The sequence below is a fragment of the Hydractinia symbiolongicarpus genome, chromosome 5 (genome assembly GCF_029227915.1).
Source record: "Hydractinia symbiolongicarpus strain clone_291-10 chromosome 5, HSymV2.1, whole genome shotgun sequence".
Taxonomy (NCBI): Eukaryota; Metazoa; Cnidaria; class Hydrozoa; order Anthoathecata; family Hydractiniidae; genus Hydractinia; species Hydractinia symbiolongicarpus.
In genome coordinates, this window is record NC_079879.1 from 15091369 (window position 1) to 15110949 (window position 19581).

Sequence of the window (19581 nt, forward strand, 5' to 3'; positions counted from 1 at the left end):
TGAGCCTTTACGTTAGCAAGAGCAATTGCACTGCTATTTCAGAGAAAAGGGGAAATGGACTGATTCAAAATACTGAATCAGTCAAATCAGACAACCATTTTCGTCTATTATCTCATTTTCTTTTAATTTTTCACTCCTTTTTTTAATTGTTATTTTACCCATGTTGTTATGATCAAAGTGCAGAAGTGAGTAGGCATGCGTGCATCATACATACTATGGCAACTAATTAATTATACACAAAATAAGGAACTTTTAAAACAACCTTTGAAACTCTTTTTCACAGACTTCATTTTTTCAGAGAGTACACAATATGTTTACAAAATGATAAAAGATGTGAGGTGGAGGGTGAATATTTTTTGTAATGGAATGATATATTATGCCAGTAGGACTCGGGACCCTGTAAAATACTGACCGAACTATCTTCAGTATGTTTTTTGTCACCCTGTTGCTATTACAGAGTTCCAATAGAGAGTTCCAATAAAGGTAATTGCAGGTACTGCTTGTGGATAATTATTATTAAAATTATTAATTATGCACAATTACAGTATCTTTATCTTTCACACCTTGGAAGAAAGAAAGGTTCATCTGTTTAGATAGCGCTGCAATAGTGAGGAAAAATAAATGATGAAAAGAAAGATACACGCTAATGGAAATTGTGTTTTTAAGTATTTTGAGTCTCATATTTTTATAACAGATGGTCTTTTGAAGAGTATAGCAATACCACCAGGTGCAAACAGTCTACCCAAATTTGATGTGAACGAAATTTCCCGGGAACAAGAAATGGGAAGAGGATCATTCCCTACTGTTTACCATGTAGCACATAAAGGCCACAACATAGCTAGGAAGGAGAAGTGTAAAGAGTGGGATAAAACATACAAAAGTTTGTGAAGGAAGCTATGATGATGGGGCTAAAACATAAAATATTTAAACTTCAAAAATTATAAAATAAGAGGAAATTTAAAGGGAACTCGAGGTATAACATGATGTTGGACTTATATTATAGAGCTTAAAAACTTAGCTAACAAGTCTTTTTAAATTTTTTAAAAAACTCTTTTCGTTCTCAAGATATTCACATTTAAAGAATTTCAGATTTAATTATGCTGCATGAATTACTATGTCATATTTCAGTAACAAAAAAATTGTACATTTTCTTTCATCAGTAATTTTAGACCTGTTTTAGACCTAGATCTTTTTTTATCACAGCTTATATTGTGTATATTTTTTATTAAGAAAAACAAGCTGTTGACTTTCGGTATTTATTTTGATCTGATTTTTACACATTTGCAAATATTGAGTCCCGAGTCTCAAGTCCTGAGTCTCAAATCCCAAATCCAGAAACCGGGTCCCGAGTCCCGACCAGGGGTCCCAGGTCCCGAGTCCCACTTTTCCGATATGCCATTGTGGAATTTTTTGTTGAATAAGGTGTGAATGTAAACATTATGATGCTTTTCATATTAAATTTCGAAGTATAATTCAAGAATGCTCCCGAGATAAATGTATAGTGAATACAAAACTATAAAAGAATGTACGAAAATCTTCAAGTTTTGTAAATGGAGGTAATTTTCTAAAGAAGCGGTCATTTTTTATAGCTTTTTTAAGATCTACGATTTAATTTTTTCACATAATATTTACATTATTGTCTAGATAATTTTATATGCTTTTGGAAAATAATTATGTAAATACCTTTACTTACATTCAATTTTAATTTCACAATGTTTAATACATAGCACTTCTTTCCCCCACTCACACCTCAATTCTGTCTTTTAGATATTTAATCACATGGTCTGAAAATATTAACAAAAATACACATTTCCGAAATGTCCTTTGATACTTGTTTCTTTCCATAAATTCTTCCCAACCCAGAAGACATAACACTTATAACAAATGCTCCATTCTAAGTTATTACAGTGTTTGGATTTTTATTGCATTTTCATTTCCTTGTTTCGAGAAATCTTATCAAAAAATTTTGATAACAGCACTAGAATTTCATTGTTTTCTTCGAAAATCAAGAGTTAGTTAGGAAGGAAAAATTTTTTTTATACTCATCAGGGTATTCAAGTGAGTTTGTATTTTCACTGAGCCACAAAGTATCCAGCCAAGCAAAAGAAAAGTGGTGATAATTCAGCATTGCTGTAGATATCACAAAATATACTCTTACATTTGGAAGAGAAATCATCAGAACCAGACCTTTATGGTACTACTAATTACGACTAACCGCAAAATAATTAGATTTTTTCTATCCGCGAAGATTAATACCCAGAAAATTTTTCATTTAACCCATGTGATGCGGATCGGTTTGCTTAAGGCGTGAGTATACAAGAAAGGTGTTTTTTGCGACAATTTTTAACCTCTGATCGTTGGACTCATCATAACTTGCGTTCTACTCAAACTCACGAAATAAAAAAAAATCGTTTTTAGATCAAACATTCCTCTCCACGCTAGGCGTGCTCTCCACCCCAGAGCCTTTATAGTTTTGTAAAAGAGTTTTGAAACGTAAGAAGTACTCTCTTAAAAAATGAAAACTGTGGAAAAGAGGTTTAAAGTTTTTTATAGAATTTCTTATACTCCTGCATTAATAATTAGTCACTATGGTAAGACGTAATATTTCAGTAGCACTTTAATTATTACTGACTGTTATAGCCAGAACAGATACCTTAGCGTGGCAAAGTAAAACCAAACTCTCTACGAACGATTATTTTTTTAAAAAAAAATTAAAATAATTCTGCATAAAGTTCTTTGCGAACGATTATTTTTTTAAAAAAAATAATTCTGAATATGTCCTAACATAACAGCAATCAAACGAAAAAATAAAATTTGCATGACTGTTGTTTCAAAGGACTTTTTATTTGAGACGCAAGTTGTGCATGATTTTTATTTTAAAGGTACAATGGCCCCATGGCTCACTTCTCTTCTTAATTAAAACACTCCTCTTCTTTGTCAAAGCACTTCCCTTTTTTCTTTCAAAATCTTCTCTTCCGTTTAAAACACTTCTCTTCCAAAGTGTGAAACACTCCTCTTCCATTAACTCAAAAAATTCCCAGACACAATTCTGGTTCGCAATATTGATTAAGGAGCTGGATTTTGATTACTCCCGTTATGACATGACATACACTGGCTCACAACTATGAAAAAGATCAAGTATTCTTAGTAATTAACGACTCTCTAAAAATTTTATATGTAGTGGACCATGCTATTCTTATTTTTCTATCGTTCTAAACAAAAGAGCTATTGTTTGTGCAGAGCAGAGAAATGTTAAGCGCAGAGAAGAGGTGTCATAATACAGAAGAGGAGTGTGACAATACAGAAGAGAACTGTTTAAATTATAGAAGAGAAGTGTTTTTAAATTGAAAGAGAAGTGAGCCATAGGGGCCATCGTACAAAGGACTTTTAGTTGAGACGCAGGTTGTGAAAGTTACTGATTATTCAACATGCCACACATTTGTGTATGATTTTATTTCAAAAGGATATATTTTGGAAGGGAAATAAAAGTAACAAAATATCAAGGTGTGACTATAATAAGTCCATAAAAATTTATGGAAAAAGTTAAAGAGGAAAGGGAAATCGCCCCTTCCCCTCCAGCATGAATAGGAATACGGTTGGTTACAACCTTTGTAATTTGAGACAGCACACAGCATTTGCCGATGTAATTACTGACATATTTTCAAAACATGTACCTTCGCATCAGCAATTAATTGATGTGGTAAAATCGCACATAAAAAGTCCCTAGGCCTTGTGCGATCAGACGTGTGAAAAATAGCTGAAGATAAAATCCTAACGGAAAAAAGCATTTGTTTTTCCAGAGCATAGTTCAGTTGCCTCCTGGGGCAATGCACGAACAACAAACTCTTAGTAAAAAATCAGTTAGTTTTGCGCTTCAACTGCATCATTAAAAACAGTTTGTCACCAATGTAATTAAATCATTGCAGAAAAATATATTTAATAAAATGCCGTTTTATCTGCGTTGAACTTTAATATTTATGCAATTAACTATAATTATTTTATTATTTATTTTTCTTTGCTTTTCTCCGGGAAAAATAATATTTTTTATTTAGGAGGTAGCTAAAAATTTTTTTTGTGTTTTGTTAAGTTTCAAAGTTTAGAAGCTGCCAGAGTATTTTAATAAGTGCGAATATAGCCACAGCAGTTATTTGTTGACGCTAAAAATGGCAAATTATGAGGGTTTCGTTGGACATTAATTTATGATGTATGCATTTAAAAGGTTAATCATGGAGGTGCAGAGCAGGGTTGATGTTTGCGCTACATAATGGAAGAATATCATGAAAACAAGCTTTAATTAGACAGTAATTTCTGTCTCTTTCTGTTTCGTGGGATGAATTAAAGTAGTATTCTTTTCTATTGATTTTTTAATATTTTTTAATAGAAAATATATCCATCTACTGAGTAACTTAGGCAACCTCGTCCCCAAGGATTGTCGAGAACAAGGTTGGCAATAGATTATGGATCAGTAATTTTTACAACCTGCTTGTTGAAATAAATTCTTTTAAATTTGAAATAAAAGAAATCATGCACACACCTGCTGCTAATATATATTTTTTTTGTTTTATTGCTTTACGGCTAATATATCATGTTGAATTATTTTTTAAAAAAAACAACATAAATTATTCGTACAGAGATCGATGTGGAAAGTTTTTTAACTTTGTTGCGTCAGTATATTAATTGTTTTTGGCTATGAAAGTCATTAATAATAGTGAGTGAAAGTCATTAATTTGTGAGCATTACTAAAATATTACGTAACTGGGACACGTGCCACTAAAGAGGACTGGAGCTAGTCTGAAATTTTTAACGAACAAGAAGATCGAAGCAGTCATCAAGGTGTCAGGAAAAACGAATATTTAAAAAACGATATCAGGGGTTACATGAACTTTCAACAAAAAGTGAATATGTCATTGGGAATTTCTTATGAAAATCTTTCAGGTAAGTCCAACTTGTAAAAGTACCTCAAGATCCCTTTAATGTAATCTCTTAATAAAAATTTTGGATTTTTTTTGTAAAATAATTCTACAAGATATAAGCTTTAATTCAAGCCTCCATTGAATTCCTAACAACAAGTAAATCAAAAGTTATGATCAAATTTGTAAAAATGAAATTTTATTTAAGGTGACGGTACACAGAAACGACGATCTTTCCAATGGTGAAACTATTTATTTATTTTTCGAAAGGGAATATTGTTTTTATCCAAATAACTAACTTTTTTTTCTGATCGGTCTTTCACACCTCAAATTGAATAAGAGTTAAGGGTGAATGTTTTTAACACTTATCATCCTCTTGAGTATAACTTTTAAAAATAAATTATATTTCCTTACCGAAAAGAAATAACCATCTGAAAAAAAAAACACTTTCAGTTCTAAAAATGTATGCCATCCTGTTCTGTTTCTGGAATGTTAAACGAAATGTTAAACGACTTAGAAAGTTCTATTTCTATGGTATTCTCAGTCACGTCTTTGCGAATAATAAAATTTCAAAGGACAACCTTCTGAATATTCGTCGCCTCAGAAGTGTGAAAGTATCACCATCATTATGAGTATGTTTGAAAGGTGTGATATATAAAAAAATCTTTAAAACACTTTTTCGTAGTGTTTTTTTTTCGTTTTTCACGAGTTAAAAAGTTTCAAATTATTTTTACACCATTTAATAGGTGTTTAAAAATGCCTTTTGGTGATGTATGAATGAATAAACTTTAATTAACTATCGCTGAGAAAATCACAATTTAAAAAAACATGCTCAAAAGGTATACCGTCACCTTAAAAAACATTTTCAAAAGTGCTTCATCTGATACTGCTTAGTATCAGATGAAGCACTTTTGAGTATACTTTCTTCCACCACTTTATGGCTCTCCTAAAAAAAAAGAGAGTATTTGAGCAGTTGATTGTTTGCAACAACACCGCCCATGTTTACTTTGCCATGAAAAAGGGCTTTTTAATTGGCTCTTTTGTTTTTCGATCAATCTTTCCTGTAGAAATTGTCATATACAATAGACATCAATGTTACCACTTTCCTGCCATACACCTTCAACATACACATTCCATCTTTGTACGACATCACCAATTCATCACTTTTTTGTTTTAAATTTTTATTTTTAGAGCATTGTGAGTTCCTTTACGATCAAGCCTCAATATACCAACTGCCCTTGTTTATTTTTTCTTAAGATCATATAATATGGTGAAGTGTAAAAGTTAACTATAAAATATAGCTTTTGCTGAGGTAAGGGTTACTCAATCTTGTAACCAAATCATAAGTCTTACCAAACTTAGTTATTGTTAATCTTCTATTAGAAGAAGCTATTACTGACAGATTGGACAAAATTTACTTAAAGGATGAAAATCGAACTGCGTACCTGGCTTAGGAAACCTTTGAAAAATTCAAACGGCCCTCTTAAATGAGCATGAATGACCTTATAGTTTGAATTATATCACAAAATCCAAGTTCACCATATGGAACTTCCTGATAGAGTTTTGGCATACCGAATTTTACAAAGCGCTAATCTTACACCAGAGCAGCAACAGTTGGCTAGAGCAACTATAAATGAATTACGATATGATTCAATGGTATTACAGTTAAGGAAAATATTTGGTGATACTGTGGCCATCTGTGTCAAATGATGCTGTAAATATAGAGCCTGTTTTACAGGACAGAATTACTTCACTAAAAGAGGTGGATATCAGCGTTCAAGGTTTAAAAGAGGAAGGGCTGCAGCACCAAATCAAAGATATGGATGGAGGAAAACCAGATCAAGTAACAGAGTAATGAATCCGGCTGATGAATTTGGAAATCCTTCAAAGTGCAATATTTGTAAACCATTTATCACTGAGCTGTGAATTGTCCCCATTCTTATGAGAATCAGGAGTCTGAAGATGTAAAAAAGGAGTCTGCTAGTCAACAAAGGAAGTAACTCTCTGAACTTTTTCCAAGCAGAACCTATCCTGCAAGTCACACTTCTTCCAACACCCCCTTCACTGCCCAACATATCACCTAAGTAACAGAAGTTCTCAACTATCTCACACTCTTGTGAAGTATGCCTGAAGTATAGAAAACCAAAACCACGTCCTATTGTTGACTTACCAATGTCGTCGGGTTTCAATCAGTGTGTGGCTTTAGATTTAGTGCAACCTTCACAATCATTGTGGTTTATTCATATCATAATACTTTCACAAGATTTTCATCTTCAAAGTTAACAAACACAAAAGAAAATATGTGATAACAGACATTATCTTTGAAATTTGGTTAGCAAGATTTGGGCAACCAAGAAAGTTTCTGACTCACAATGGAGGAGAACTTATCAAAAAAGTGTATGAAAAAATGTGTGAGCAATTTAATATAGAGTTTTCCAGAACAGCCACCGAAAGTCCTTGGTCGAATGGGCTATGTGGGCGGAATAATGGTATCATTAAGGAAATGCTGAGTAAGATTATAGATATGAAATGTACACCTAATTAAGCACTTTTATGGGCTATTAGTGCCAAGAATTCTTTATCAAACAACAATGGATTTATACCAAACCAACTTGTTTTTGGTAAAAAACTATGACTATCCCTGCATCCACACTGATCAGTTACCAGCCATGAATGATACAGTTGCAAGTAAAACTGTGGCCCATAACCTTGCTGTGATGCATGCATCACGAAGAGCATTTATAGCAGCAGAATCTTCTGAAAGAATACGTAGAGCATTGCAGCATAATGTCCAGTGTTACAATGATGTGCAGTATGTAACTGGTGATAAAGTCTTTCATAAAAGAAAAGACAGTGAAAATAGCATGGACCAGGCACTGTAATTTGACAAGAAAATAAACAAGTATTTGTCAAGCATGGTGGAAGTTATGTGAGAGTCCATATTTGTCGATTGCAAAAGGTAGATAAAGTAGTACTCTCACAGAAACCATCACAAGACTATGAAAAGAGCCCAGAAGTAGCAACTATGCAGTTAGACAACTGTGTTTCAGTGCAAGACGAAATTATTGACATAGATGATCTTGAAAGTAATACTACGGAAGAACCAGTAACAGAAGCACCAGTAACTGAGGATGCGACCATTGATAATTCACAAACAAGTGGGACACCAATAGAGGAAAGATTTAATGAAACATCAAAAAGTAAAACCACAGTCAATGAAAAAAAGGCAATACCTCTATATTTCAAGGAATACAAAAGTTAAAAACCAGAATCATCTATAAGCTAACTCCAGACAGTGAGTGGATTAAAGGATTAGTTCACAGCAGAGCAAGTAAAGTGAGTAGAAAAGGAAAAGAAGGCAGGCAATATGGCAGTTGTTTAGATGTGCAAAATGAAGACACAGGTGAAATTAATTGGTTAGATTTCAAAAGATGTGTGAGTGAATAGCAACCGGTCGTTGAAGCCAATGACACTAAAGAAGTATTATTAGCGATAAAAGCAACTATTGAAGACGAGGTCTTTAATGCGAAATTTAAAGAATTAACCAACTGGCAAGACAACAATGTTGAAGACAGAGGTCAATCTACAATATCCACAAGATGGGTAATCACAACTAAAAATATTGAGGGCAACAAAATTGTCGTTTGGTCATAAGAGGTTTTGAAGAAGAGGAGGTTCAAAATCTGACCAAAGACTCCCCAACGTTTTCAAAAGAAAGTCTGCGAATTGTAATCACAATGTTAGCAACAAACGAATGGGAATGCGACACCTTAGATGTCAAAACAGCATTTCTTCAAGGTAACCCGATTGATAGGGAAGTAATTATAAAGCCCCCAAGGGAAGCAAAAGCAATAGAGGTTCTTTGGAAATTGAATAAAGTAGTATATGACCTTGCTGATGCTTCAAGAGCTTGGTATTTATGAGTAAAGGAACAGTTATTTGGTTTGGGAATGAAAATGTCTTTAATTGATGAGGCTTTATTTATTGGGTTCAAGATGACTGTTGTCAAGGATTGATTGTAATACATGTTGATGATTTTCTTTGGGGAGGATCAGAAAATTTTCAAGTGAAAGTCATTGCACCTATTAGAAAAATATTTCGGGTTGGGTCAGAGAATTGTAGTAGTATGTCAGAGTCAACAAACAACACTTCAATAGTTCTATTGAGTATGACCAAAGTAAATATGTGGCAAACATGGAACAGGTTGAGATTCAAAGCACCAAAGACAGACATAGACAACTCTCACATGAAGCGCAATCTAAGTTACAATATATTTGTGGTCAATTAAATTGGGTATCATCTCAATCAAGGCCAGATATTTCTTTTGTTTGTCAGTTAAGCACAAAGTTAAACCGCACAAATGTTGGTGATGTTATGAGAGCTAATAAATTAGTAAAGAAGTTGAAATTCGATCCTGATATTTGCCAAAAATTTTGGAAGTTGAAGCCTCTGTTACAATTAATCTTGTACGCTGACGCCTCATTTTTATTTTTCTTAAAGGTGTTGAGAACATCATGACACCTATCACCTGCCAGTCAAAAAAGATTAAGAGAGTTGTGTGCAGCACACTTGCAGCAGAAACATTAGCACTTGTTGATGCATGTATGGGTAAAAAATGTAATAATGGAAATTTCGAAGACAAATCTAGAAGGTATCTTGTGCTACACAGATAACAAATCTTTGTATGAAGCTGCACATTCAACAAAAGCTTTAGAAGATAAGCGATTTTAAGAGTTGACATGGCTTCTCTCAGACAGAGCATCAATCAAAAGGAAGTTATATTGAAGTGGACTCCCACAAAACATCAGTTAACATCAGTCAGAATTCATTGCTGAAATACCACTTAGCACTTGACATCACACAACTAAGGACCCAAGAGAGAATAGTCTTCGGTAACTGTTTGATCAAAACTTGCGGGGGGGGGGGGGGGGGGGTTAATTGTGTTGAACCAATCTTGCTGGCGAAATCGTTGTGTTTGGAATAGTGGTGTTATATTGTGTTGTGCATAAATCAATCGGATTTATTTGGTGTTGCAGTATTTAGGAGAACTGTTAAGATAACCTACAGGTTACAGTCATACCTACAGTCATACACATATTGCGAGTTTAACAGCTACTACAGTACAGTTCAGATGTAGCTCAACTTGCAAAAATAAATGCTTTCATTAAAAAAAACAAAAGCATAGCAAGAAACATTGTTTAAAAACAATACTCTGCGCGAGAATAAATTAAAGGCGAAGGCCATTGAATTTTTATTTTTTTAACGAAACTAATTATAGTAACGCGATTTTCATCTCCATTTATTTAAAAAACACAAGCTCTTTTAAAAAACAACAAATCCAATGATCTAAATACAGTACTGGAATCAGGACACCTAACATCGTGAGCGCGTATCATGCGCGACACGAACGATCCGCGATCCTATCGTGACCATCGCGATAGAAAAAATGTTAACGAAGAGCTTCGCGATAGTCGCGATGTATAAAAAAATAATGATGCTATCGCGATCGTCACTATTAATCGTGATTGTCGCGATGGATCGTGAATAACATTAAAAATATTAAATAATAGATGTGTATAGCTAATCTTGTGTCTTTGTTTTTGTTACATTTAAAAATTCTTTTGCATCTTGTATTTTTATTAGAAATTAGATTTTAGAAATAAGGTGACTCCAACTTACTTACTTGTTCTACGCACGAAGTAGATAGTAGTTTACGGTCTGTCGGTCGGCGAAATAAAAATAATTTTATCGAGAATGTATAAATGGTCGGAACAACAAAAAAAAAAAAATAACAACGGAGGAGGGTGTTACGACAAGCATATTTTTCTATCTATGTTTTGCTTATATTAGCGAATGTTAAATTAGCGAATGTCCGATTTAATGAAAGTTCATGGAAAAATAAGAATGTATGGTCGGAACAACAACAAATTAATAAAAATAACAACGGAAGAGGGTGTTACGACAACCGTTTTCTATGTATTTTTGCATAACGCACGCAGTTTATATTTTTAAGTTGCGAAGGAAAAATAATAATACTTTGTCTCACTAAAAAAATGTAACTAGTACTCAAGGTGAAAAGATAAAAATACTTGCATGTTAAAAAAACTTGTTTTCAAAAGTTATGCAGCAAGTTTTTTTGTGTTGTTTTGAAAGCTCTACATCAAGAATTATTTTTGTGCTGTTTCGAAAGTTATACAGAATATACCTGCGTTGCTTTAAAAGATATAGAGCAGGTTATACTTATGCTGTTTGGAAATTTATACAGCAAGTTATTATTTTCCCATTTAAAATAATAAAATACAAAATTTATTTTAATAAAAAAGTTAAGTGTGCTTTTAATGTTTTTGCGCAGTCTTATAGGAAAATTAATATTTAAGTGCAAAAAAGTTTCACAGACAATAGTTTACAGTACCGCCTGAATGTAATGTTACATGTGCACGATAGTTATCACCTTTATACGAGCTTTCGGTAGCGTCAGAACTTTAACGATTTTCGTGTGGCTTATTGTTTTTTATAATTACCGCATCTGCTAAGGGATTAACACAAAAAATGTTTAAAAAGTTAATTACCCTTCGTGTCTCTATTGTTTTAGCACACGAACATCCTTTATTCACACATGAATTTATTTGTTAAAGTATCTTCGATTTTGTAAACGCTTATGCGAATGTTATTGTTCTGCACACGAAAGAAATGCTATATCTTTTGTCTATACATGTAACGATTTATATTACGCTAGTTAAAATGTATAATCTTTCGATTAAAATAGTCTACCATATAGGAAATGTGATATAAAAACAGGGCAGAATACGCTTGTCGTAACACCCTCCTTCGTCATGATTATTAATTAACTTTAATGCTGCGAAAGACTTGAAATATTGGTAACTAAACTATATTCCGTAAAAAAAACTTACACTTAGATTTATTTAGAATTTCTTATAAGACTGTGGAAAAAACATTTAAAGAACGCTTGAAGCTTTTTTTACATTATTAGTGGGAGGAGAATAACTTGCTGTATAGATATAACTTTCAAAACAACGCAAGCATATTCTGTATATCTTTTACAACCAGCACGAGAAAACTTTTTGCCGCATAACCCTCTAAAAACAAGTTTTTGAGCATGCAAGTATTTTTATTTGTTTACCTTGACAGCTACTTAATAATTCAAAACAAGAGCACAATTTATCTGAACATTTTTTTTGGTGAGATAAATTATTAATTTTTTTCCTTCGGAACAACGAAAAAGTTTAAAGTCTTTCGCGACATTAAAATTATTTATTTTTTTCATAACGGAGAAGGGTGTTACGACGGTATTTTACGTTGTTTTAATTATTTTTCTTATATCCTTAAAAAAGATTTAATGATATTAATTATTTTTCCTAAATGATATCGACTAAGAAATTTAAGATTTTAGGAAGCAGCGTAATTTTAAACATATATTAATCATAATGAAGGAGGGTGTTACGACATTCATAATCTTTTTTCTCACAAGATGGGATAAGAAAATGTTTGTTTGTTGATATTTTTATTATTTTTTTATCGTGAAAGTTAGGGTCGGGCGGGCCCGTAGAACAACTAAATAAGTTAGAGTCTAAACAAGAAAAAAGCTTACGACAACAAAAATATTTGAATTTCCGCGCCCGAAGGCGTAGGAAATTCTTTTAAACCGTCGTTTTTTTCTTTTGGAGCATTTTTTGAGAAAAAATCAACCCTGGGATTTCAAGTTCCTCTGAGAGGAGGATAGTATTGGTATAACTTACTAACTAACTACCCCTGTCCCAAATGGTCAATTGCAACGTCACAGATTTAAATTTCGTACCCAAGCTCCCTAAGTACCTGGCAGTCATCTAAATGACGTTTCAGGCCAAATTTGGTATTTGTTTTCGACAAAATTTGGCACAGTTAACAAAAGAAGTATGCTGAACATAATGGTGATATCATAATTTTGATTTTTGTTACCTAAATGTCATTTTAGGCCAAAATTGGTCCAAAAATTAAAACTACTTTACTTTCAACAAAATTTGGCACAGTTAACAAGAAAAATTATGCTGAACATAATGGTGACATCATAATTTTAATTTTTGTTACCTAAATGTTATTTTAGGCCGAAATTGGTCCAAAAATTAAAACAAAATTTGGCACGGTTAACAAATAAAGTATGCTGAACATGATGGTGACATCAAAATTTTGATTCCTTGTTACCTAAATGTCATTTTAGGCCAAAATTGGTCTAAAAATTAAAAATACTTTATTTTTAACAAAATTTGGCACAGTTAACAAAAAAAGTATGCTGAACATAATAGTGGCATCAAAATTTTGGTTTTTTGCCACCTTAAATGTCATTTTAGGCCAAAATTGGTCCAAAATTAAAACTACTTTATTTTCAACAAAATTTGACACAGTAAACAAATAAAGTATGCTGAACATGATGGTGAGATCAACATTTTGATTTTTTGCCACCTTAAATGTCATTTTAGGCCAAAATTGGTCCAAAAATTAAAACTACTTCATTTTTAACAAAAATTGACAAAGTTAACAAAAAAATTATGCTGAACATAATGGTGACATCAAAATTTTGATTTTTGTCACCTAAATGCCATTTTAGGCCAAAATTGGTCCAAAAATTAAAACCACTTCATTTTCGGCCAAATTTGGCACAGTTAAGAAATAAAGTATGCTGAAAATGATGGTCACATCAAAATTTTGATTTTTTATCAACTAAATGCCGTTTAAGACCATAAACGTTTCAATCGCAAGACTTTCAACCATGAATGACAGACTGTATTTTTTGTTAGCAATTCCTTTTAAAATGTGAGTTTATTATGACACGTTTCGTTTTGTTTGCGTTTGTTGTAAGACATAATGTCACTTGTGTGCTTTATCTTCAGAGCTTCATTCACCAAACCTCTTCGAATGTTTGGCACAATAACACAACGAATTAGCAGGTTGTCATCAAATATTTTGGTAGCGAGCGGAAATTCTTAGAGCCCCCAGGGCTTCTTGTTTTGATTTAAAAAAAAAAAAAAAAAACAATTATTCATATTTAATTGCGCTTCTCTCTCAAGACATTAATTACGTGATTTTTATAATGTTTAAAGATGTATCATGACGGTCGCGATATGGATCGCGAAAGTCACGATGCATCGTGAAAGTCGACCCCTCGATGAATCCCGACCTTCACGATGCTAAAAAATTTTACTATCGCGACAGCATCGTGAATCGTGCGCGATGCGCTAAACTACAAGCTAAAAAACTTTACTATCGCAACAGCATTGTGAATCGTGTGTGACGCGCATGATACGCGATCCACGATGTTAGGTGTCCTGATTCCAGTACTGTATTTAAAAAAAAACTAATGCTACTTTTAAAACTTTTAGTAATATTTCTTTATTGTCGAAACATATTTTTTAACATGCGAAACTTTTAAAAGTTATTCTTATAAAAAGCAACGTTTAGCAACGCAAACGGAAAAACCCTACGTTCGGGACTTTTCCCTTCGCGATAACATTTCGAAAACAAATTAAATTTTAATACCGAAGAAAGAAAAAATCTAAAAATATAACTTTTGACGTTTTATAGCATCACGCTACATTTTATTGTTAAAAACATTGTCTTTGATTTTTTCTAGCGCGCAACAGCTCTATCTCTTAAAAGATTTAAAAAATGCATCTCGCTGACTATTTAGTTTTATTTTATTTCATAAAACTATCAAACAATGGCTCGCCTGGTCACATTGATAGAGTTGATAACATTTTAGATACTTAAAGGGGCACTCCGGTGAAAAAAAATATTTGAAAAAAATGTTATTTTAAGAATACATAAATATGTCAGAAAAAACCTTTTACATATACCTTAATCGGGTCTGTAAACATCTTCAATTTTAAATAAATTTGCAAGGTCGCGTAAAGTTGAGAGGACTAGGTCTGAATAAATAAGCATACGTCACATCATGCAGAAAGTCCGTGAGCTCAGCAGCACACCTTCTAAAAGTTTGTTTACTTACTGTTTACATTGTTCGTTGATAAGACGTCTTGTAGTAATGACGAAGATTTTAACTTAAAACGTAGAATAGGATAATTCTCTTCATGAAAAAGACTTTCCAAAGGCACACGACTTCGAACCTCTTGTGTCTCACAAGGGAGAAATTAATAATGATGCAAAGTGACGAGGTGTCTTTTACTGACTCAAAGTAACGTTCTTAGCAAAATATTTTTTAAAGAAATAGAAAATATATTTAATCACTTTTTTTAAACATTCTTTTCGTTAAAAAACTTTATCATTTGCTTCAGTAAAAAAACTTTCCTACTTTACAAGCGAATTTATTTTTATTTCACAGTTTAGAAATATTTTTCCTCCGCACACGCTTTTTTGCGCACAAATGCAAACAAATTTTATGTAACGTTGGAATTTTCTCAGTGACGTTATTTGGTTGTGTTCTGTGGATATAAGTACAAATAATGAGAAGAAATGAGAAACTTTGATCGCGTTCACCAGCTAAAATGGCATTTTTACAAAGTGGCAATATTTTAATATGGAAGTTTATTTCTTGGAGAGCTCTTTTAAAAGAACTATCTGTGAAGTGCGCCAACCAAATATAAAAACTTTGATAGCTTGTTAGATCACCTGCACGACGTATTTTGTTTAGCCATTTTTGTTTGAGTTCTTTCTTTTTCACAGACGGGATTCTGTGAAAACTTACTTCTTTACACTTCTCTGGTCGATTGGTACATCGAAACGCAAAGCAACTAACCATTTTTTAAAGATTTAAACATAAATTACATGCAAAAAGCGATTTAAATGTAAGCTATAGGTTTTAACATGGACATTCTCTGCGCTCGCTTAAACTTTCTGCATGATGTGATGTCATTATTTATAATCGGGTCCAGTCCTAAATGAAATCGCGCCTGTCTGTTTTTTTATGAGAAAAAAATTGAATATGCGAAGGCACAAGTAACAATTTTAAATAAGAAAAACAAGTAAAGTAAGTTTTTTTTTTATTTCTTATGCTTTTCTGAGTACGTATATAACAACTGGAGTTACTGGAGTTCCCCTTTAAACACTATCTAACGAAGCTTTCCTATCACCGTTCTTCGTTCTTTAACTTTCTAAAAAATCATTTCTATCGCCGCTCTTCGTTATTAAACTTTTAAAATGTGATATAACGAATTTTTTCTATCGTCGTTTTTCGCTTTTAAACTTTTAAAATGCGATCTAAAAAAAAACATTTATATCGCCGTTTTCCGTTTTTAAACTTTAAAATGCGATCTAAAAAAACATTTCTATCGCCGTTTTTCGTTTTTAAACTTTTAAAATGCGATCTAAAAAAATAATTTCTATCGCCTTTTTCCGTTTTTAAACTTTTAAAATGCGATCTAAAAAACATTTCTATCGCCGTTTTTCGTTTTTAAAGTTTTAAAATTAAAGTTTCAATCTTTGTTAAAATATAATAATTTCTATCACTTAAAAGCTTTATTTAACCTGCGCAACCAACAATGCCTTCTCGCTAGTTTATTTAGTTTCCACGCAAAACATTTGTTTAATAAAAATATTAAACAATGGCTCTTCGTGTCATATTGATAGAGTTGATAACATTTGCAATTATGCTATTCGGAATAGTTATGTTAACACTATTTAACTCTAGTTAAGCGCAGTTATAATAAGCTATTTTTTCTTCAATAAACTTTTGTTTATTACGCGCAAGTTAATGACTTCCAGACTCGCAAGATAATTAATAAGAACAAAAGACAAACAACTACCGCCTCTGAGAAAAAGGTGTGAAACTTGAGCGTAAGCGTACGCTTACATCTGGACTGTACTGTACCTCATCAGTCCCTGTGTATAAATTAAAATATTTTTTGTTCCAAATCGAAGGTTCTTTTGAATAGTTTAATTAGTTTTCAAATTTACCAAACTTCATTTTCTAAAAAATTAGGAAGTTGCCTTTTTTAAAAATGGTGCGTATTTCATTTTTTACGAATACTATCAATGGGACTTTTTCTTCTGGTATAATTTACATATAAAAAGGAGTAAGTGTGCCAAATTTCAGCTCTATATCATTTTTTTCCGCGTCAATGTGTTTTTTTTACTTTAACGACTGGACTACTTGGGCTGTAACACGGAAAATGTATGCGATCTTCAAGTGATTGGCAGAAGTTAAGGCTTGTCCTGGTTGGCTTGAACCACCAACAGGCTCGATCCTGCAGTGACAGAAAAGGCAATTGCAAACGTCTCACTATCGGACCAATAGCTCAGTTGGCAGAGCAGTGGGGTGCTAGCCCAATGGTTGCTGGTTCAAATCCGGCTCGGTCCAAGTTTTCACTTTCGTTGATAGAGATCACCTCCAGTTATGAATATTATATAATGTATACATGCCCGATGCTGTGTTTTACTACTGTTGTTCTACTACTGTTCTATAAATCGTATATATGATATGTATATGTAAAAGTAGACTTGGAAATACCAATATACACCTTGTCAAGATAAACCGGATCATCACATGATACCGTGGCTTTATAAATAATGTTCTCCTGAAGACATTTTCTGTACAACAGACAGCTTTCTTTTCTTATACAGTTGCATGTTTTCTCTGTATGTTTACGTTTCTCAGTATTTAAAATCTTATGATTATGGCCGTTGATAACAGCTTTCATATTTTTTGTACAACTGTAGCTCATTTTAACCGTATTTTTATTAAAGAGTTTGTGTTATTTGTGATTTGCGGGAAAGTGCTTATTTAGAAAACTTATTTTGCAAATAACTGCCAATATTTGTTTCTACATTCTTGCTAAACCGCTGGTTAAACCATATAATCTTTCATATATCTATATAAAAATATATATCTATATATATATATAATCTTCAAAGACAGCAACGCTTTATTTTTAAAAAAGTATATATTTCAAAGAAAAAAATAACGGTTTTGACAAGCTTTCGAGTGTATTTTCTCTTCAACGAAGAGAATACTATAATATATATATATATATATATATATATATATATATATATATATATATATATATATATATATATATATATATATATATATATATATATATATATATATATATATATATATATATATATATATATATATATATATATATATATATATATATATATATATATATATATATATATATATATATATATATATATATATATATATATATATATATATATATATATATATATATATATATATATATATATATATATATATATATATATATATATATATATATATATATATATATATATATATATATATATATATATATATATATATATATATATATATATATATATCTGTGTGTGTGAAAGAATTGTAACTTTTCTTTCTTACTTCCTTTTTTCAATTCTCAATAAAGAGCGTGGTAGCAAAAGAAAAATCTATTTAAACAATGGTAAGCTGAAACTGTGAACTCGTGTATTAACTATAATAAAAACTAACTTTACATAACTATTTTACTCACCTTGTGTCTTATTTGGGCTGTGTTGTTTTCGATACGATCGGCCATTTTTTTCTTCCTAAAGCCTCTGAGTTCGTATTTCCGATGTATCTATTATTGGTTACCAGGATGTTATACATTTTGCCCGCGTGATTTTAAATAGTATCTTTGTTTACTGTAGGAGCTGTTTCTACTTTTCCGTGAAGCGAATAATTCGATGCAAAATCAAAACAAACAAAACTACGCATGCTCAGATACAATTCGCCGTCGAATTCGCCGTTCAATTCGTATCGTGAAAATCCCCTTTAAGTTGAAGTGATGAGTACATATTTCAAACTAGAAAAAATCTGCCACGAAACCAGTATAGAAAGTGTTGCGGAGAGGTTGCCAAGGCAAAGGCGTTAAGCACGGCAAGGAAAGGAAAGGGCAAAGGCAGGCAAGGAAACAGGAAAAGGAATCAGGAAGGCAGGAGTAGGCAAGGCATGGGAGGCACAGGCATGAGAGGCACAGGCAAGGACTTAGTAGGCAGGCACCAGAAAAGGCATAGCAAGGGCAGGTAAAGAAAGGCATGGTCAGTGCTGGCAAGGCAGGCAAGGGAACAGGAAGAGGAATCAGCAAGGCAGGGGTACGCAAGGCATGGGAGGCACAGGCAAGGGCATAGTGGGCAGGCAGCAGAAAAGGTATAGGAAGGGTAGGCAAAGGCACGGTAAGTGCTGGCAAGGCAACGGCAAGGCAGGGGCAGGCACCTTAATAGAAACTCTCCCCCTACAAATCAAAGATTATGTATACTCAATATTTCTAAGGTATATATAGTCCGGGAATTTCAAATTAAATACAAATTAATCTACAAGTTAAAGTTCGATGGGCAACATTTAATTTTGTTAAATTTGGGGTATTTTGAATAAAAGCAAAGTCAATTGCCGCCCTTGATTGTCCAATTTTGACCCCTGGCTCCCTGACTTTGTATCTTATCAGGGGAAAAAACACGGGGGAAATGTTGGTCGGAGGAAACCCACCAAACCTCGAATTTACTCGTTTTTTCCCTCCATAAGGTATACCGACGGATTACCTGGCCGTTGTTAGATGCATAATTGTGTTTCCTAGCCCCGTCCAGGATTCGAACCCGGATCTCTCATTTGCATGAGTGTCGTAGCCATTAGACCAACGGGGCATAAAATTATTCACTGTTTTAGGAAGTAAAAACGGCATATCGAAAAAAATATACG

General features: G+C 32.7%; 1 protein-coding gene across 1 annotated transcript in view; it reads right to left on the reverse strand.

Moving 5' to 3' along the window:
* LOC130644955 (dentin sialophosphoprotein-like) overlaps positions 1-18682 on the reverse strand; it is a 38005-nt gene extending 19323 nt beyond the window's left edge. The window contains exon 1 of the mRNA XM_057450758.1: positions 18380-18682. Coding sequence (XP_057306741.1) covers positions 18380-18424 — 45 coding nt within the window. The 5' untranslated portion in view covers positions 18425-18682. The remainder of the gene's footprint in view (positions 1-18379) is intronic.
* Positions 18683-19581: the final 899 nt, after the last annotated feature.